Here is a 4,359-nt window from a genome sequence, read left to right as displayed (position 1 = left end):
ACAAATTGGTAATTCGACCAAACTAACAGAGCTGACGTTTTATTTCTGCTTTACATATGTCCTCAGTTGGTTGGGCGGGCGTGAGGGGTCATCCTTACCGCATTTAATGTGATTGCGATAGGGCGATGGAGTTATGGACAACATCTGAATAATCAATATGACATATGGCCTTGCATTTAATACGATGGCGAATGGGTGACTGAGTCCAGCCCTTCACAATCCAGGTATCACAGTCCACTACGCCATGTGCCAGTCCCAAGTCTCCGCCCTGTCCCCTTCTCCTGGAAGATCACCTTAGGAATGTCAAAATAAACAATGCATTTTAGTTAAAGTATGATAGCACTAATGGACAAAAGATTGACTGGAAAGGAAGGAGCATGCAAAACATTGGATAAAGTTACAGAACCTGTACAATTGACTATACCCTTACCAACCACTGGCTGAAAAGTACCATCAGCTGTTTGGATACTATCAGCCGATGCTAAGTGAGTATATGATGAGAACTCACTAGCATTACCTGTCACATGTCGAGACGCACCGGAGTTGACTATCCATTCTGATGATCTATCGGTAGACATAGAAGCAAGAGCATATATGTCATCAGTACCTTTGGTCAGATGAGCATAAGTAGCAGTGTTGCCTCTGACAAAGAATGAAGTGGATGCCTCCTCAATCCCACTCTTCCTGTCTCCATCTCCTGCTACTCTCTGTTTCCTCCTGAGTATCTCCAGGAGAGCATGATCCTCATCAGTAAAGACCACCTCAGCTGCTTCCTCTCCCTCTGCGACCATCAGATTCGCCCGGTTGCCTGCTCCTCTTCCACCTCGTCGACCCCCACGACCATGACCTCCGAACTGTCCACGTCCACCCGAATCTCCTTCCTTGGGTAGCTTGGTACAAGCATGCCTTAGATGACCCACTTCATCACAGTTGTAGCACTGCCGAGTCTCCCCCTTAGGTCCAGTGTTGCCAGAGTTGGAGGCCGCCAGTGCTGACTTTACCATAGGAAGTCCACTTGTCCCCGCCTGCAGTTTAATGCGAGTCTCCTTCTGGATCATGGTTGAGACTGCCTCCTCAAGTGTGAGAATTTTTAGCTGAGCTAGCAGCAACGCAATTCTCTGAGCAAATTCCGATGTCAGCCCCTTAAGAAACACCATAGTCCTCTCCTGTAAAAAGGCCTCTCGCTCTTTACACTCTGGGTCCTTACAGCTCGCCCAAGGTGAGAAGTGATCATAACCTAGCCACAAGCGCTCTAACTCTGTAGTATACTCCTGTACAGTCTTTTCTCCCTGGACTGTGGCGTCGATCTCTCCCTTGATCTGGAACACCCTCAGGTTATTCCCTACTCCATCATAGGTCCTCCTCAACTTCTCCCAGACATCCTTCACCTTCTCAATGCCATCCACTGTGGCGGCGATCGACTGGACCAATGAGTTGAGGAGCCAGATGTACACCAACATATGAGTAGACTTTTACTCATCTCTCCCTACCGAGCCCTCAGCCGACTCTGTCTTCTCTCATGTCAAATATCCCTCCAAGTTCCTTCCCGCAAGGGTGTATCTTACCCGTCATGACCAGCTCGGGTAAGTAGCTGGTCCATCGAGCTTTAGATTGATGGGTGGAAGTTCCAACTTCGTCGGTGGTCTTGTCGCGCGCTCACCAGCCGACAACTTCATTAACTGCATCAAAGTTGAGACCTCCGCGGGGTTCAACTTCTTGATGATCTCCTCCATCGATCAGGCTCTAGATCAAGCACATGTCAGTGAAATATTTCGGCAGCACTTCTGCTGCATAACAAGAGTAAGATTTCAACTGAATTCTTGTTTCTCAAAGGAAACAAGAATCGATAATGATATATCTCAACACCGTGAGATATACACTCTTCCTCTCATCAGTTCTAGGACTGAAATATCGAGGGAATCGAACAAGCTTCTCTCATCAATTCTATGACTGAGATGTTGAGGGTATCCAAGCTACAAATCATAGGGTTAGGGTTTGGCAGGTTGGGGGGGCGGCGGCTAGGGTTTGGGTGGAGGCTCTGATACCAAGTAGAAAATATATGAAACCCTAATTCCATAGATGAGATAATATGAGCTTATAAAGGCCCTACAAAAACATCTTACAAATAAGCCCCTTAACTATACTAATATGTCAACATAATGACATATGGCCTTGCATTTAATGTGAAGGCGACTGAGCGGCAGAGTTATGGGCGCCACCCGAGCGATTATCATCAGGCTTGACTGTGCATTTAATGCTGATGAGATAGCTGGACATTTTCTCTCTTGCCTTGGGACTTAGTTCTCTCTTATGGAGTTCGATATGAGGACACCTTTCGACTCGGCCTGGAGTCTCTCTAGTGGGATCCGACCTGAAGACGCCTTTCGACACAAACTAGGACTGTTAGAGAGGTTGACTTAGTTGGTCAAGCTGAGTCTATTTTTGGGTGGGATCTTTTTGTCATAGATCCGACTTGTCCAACTGACACGCGGTAAATTCTAAGGGGCTTATCAAACTTATGAATTTTAAGATATAACATCTTATTACCTTGATGTTTAGTGTCTGAGTTTGCAAAGATCGCAAAAGGAGATGAACTAGGCTGATTTAGTTGGACCAAATTGACTAAAAAAGTTTAAACCTATTTTAGTCATGAGTCCAAACATTTTTAACCATATATCATCTAACTATTTTCCGAACATGGGCCAAAGTAACATATCCTACCTTTACTTAACCAGACCCACATTACCTGAACATTTAGGCAATTGTCTAGAGATGTTAATGTAAATATGTCATAAACTGAACATCTCTATTCCCCAAAAGAGAAATTAGCAAGCAAAACACTGATTTCAGAAATAATGTTCTAAATCTTGAGATTACCACGAGAGAGATAATGTTGCTACAGCCATCTGCCTGTCTGCTGATGCCCGTTGAAACTCCTCCCTTGAGCAGATGCACGTGCACCCACCGAGCAAGTTAGCAACAGCATGAGCCAGCACAAGGAGCACAGCTGCTGCAAGCCCAAGCTTATAAGCCTGACGCATTGGAGCTTTGCATTCAAAGAGAAAGATACTCAAATTGGTTCCCTGCAACAGGATCCAATAAGATCATTTCATTGACAGGCAAAATTTATTATAGGCAAAGGCTCATTCATTAAAAAGTACCTTGTGTTCAGCTATTTCAGCTTTGAGTCCAAGTATACCGGCTGCTATGTCGATGATTATGATCGAGAAGCAGATAATTTTTCCTCTATAATTTGTCATTCGTGCTGCAGGCTTATAATTTAATGGCAAAATGTGAGAAAGAGATGGACAAAGGATAATCTATGGAGTGGGATCCTTTGCTTTTGTGATAAAAAGAAGGCATTTCATGTGGGAGAATATGAATAAAGGAAAAATAATATAGGCAGTAATTGAAGAGCAATGTAGAATCTGATGTGGCAGTCTATATATGCCTGCTACTTTTCTTGTTTTCACTTTTTTGATTTCATTTTCTAGGATTCTTCTTGATAAAATAATAAATAAATATTTTTCCTGAAGACAATAACAAATAAATATTTGAATGACACCTTACTCAAATAAAGACAGGGAAGAACCTTTTTTGTGTGCTAGGAACATTGGCTTAGTACTGGCCAACTAAACCCCGGGGCTTGGGCCCCCTTTCGCAGTCTAGGTAGCACGCGTTGTAATTTCTAATAATTAGAAATTGGGAATTGGTGTGTCATAGTCACGGATCGACCCCTTGGCAATTTGAGCTAAGGACCTTAGCCCCAACCACTAGGTCAGTTGCGGGAAGTGAAGAACTTTTTGTAACTACTGCGTGGCCAAATTTTTAAATATGTCATTTTGATTTGTAAGTGCTTTTAAATGATATAGAACAATTTTAAAGAATTTGGTCTGAATTTCTAAAAGTATTCCACAGTTTTCTTGGTTATTTGATGAAGTGGATAGTTGTATCAGGTTTTTAAAAAAAGCCAGAACATGCACAATATGCCAAATATAAACTTTTGACATTCAGAACAGGAAAATAATTAAACAAGTTGAGATCTTTATCCTTGTCGGGAAGCAAGAATATTTTTACTGAGAATATCCTACTTTCTCGGCCAAGTGTCAGCTTAAGCACAAGTGCACTATGGCATTAACCAACTATGATGTTCTCAGTAGAAAAGAGCACAAATCTCACCTGGAGACTGCAAAAGTTTGGGACGATGAGAGATTCCATGTTGAAGCTCAGTCAATATAGCATTTGATGACCAATAAGAGTTTCCAACTCACCAATAAGACTAGAAAATGTCTCAGCTGAAATACTTCACATGATACATCCTGCATCAGCAAAAAGCTTGAGAAATTTCAAGTCTCATCT

General features: G+C 42.6%; 1 protein-coding gene across 7 annotated transcripts in view; it reads right to left on the bottom strand.

The window, feature by feature from the left end:
- Positions 1–4,359, bottom strand: part of LOC109833311 — an 18,076-nt gene that overhangs the window by 3,266 nt on the left and 10,451 nt on the right. For 3 of the 7 annotated variants that reach the window (XM_020400934.1, XM_020400933.1, XM_020400938.1), the window contains exons 2-4: positions 4,180–4,319; positions 3,162–3,272; positions 2,878–3,083 (exon numbers count right to left, since the gene is read on the bottom strand). In XM_020400934.1, the coding sequence (XP_020256523.1) occupies positions 2,878–3,083; positions 3,162–3,272; positions 4,180–4,218 (356 nt within the window). In that variant the 5' untranslated portion in view covers positions 4,219–4,319. Of the gene's footprint in view, positions 1–46; positions 294–2,877; positions 3,084–3,161; positions 3,273–4,179; positions 4,336–4,359 lie in introns of those variants that run through there. The other 4 variants (XM_020400936.1, XM_020400939.1, XM_020400935.1 and 1 more) reach the window with 4 other exon arrangements.

The sequence above is a fragment of the Asparagus officinalis genome, chromosome 3 (assembly GCF_001876935.1).
Source record: "Asparagus officinalis chromosome 3, Aspof.V1, whole genome shotgun sequence".
In the NCBI taxonomy this organism is placed as follows: domain Eukaryota; kingdom Viridiplantae; phylum Streptophyta; class Magnoliopsida; order Asparagales; family Asparagaceae; genus Asparagus; species Asparagus officinalis.
Note: the sequence above shows the minus strand (reverse complement) of the source record. Positions and strands in the feature narration are given on the sequence as shown.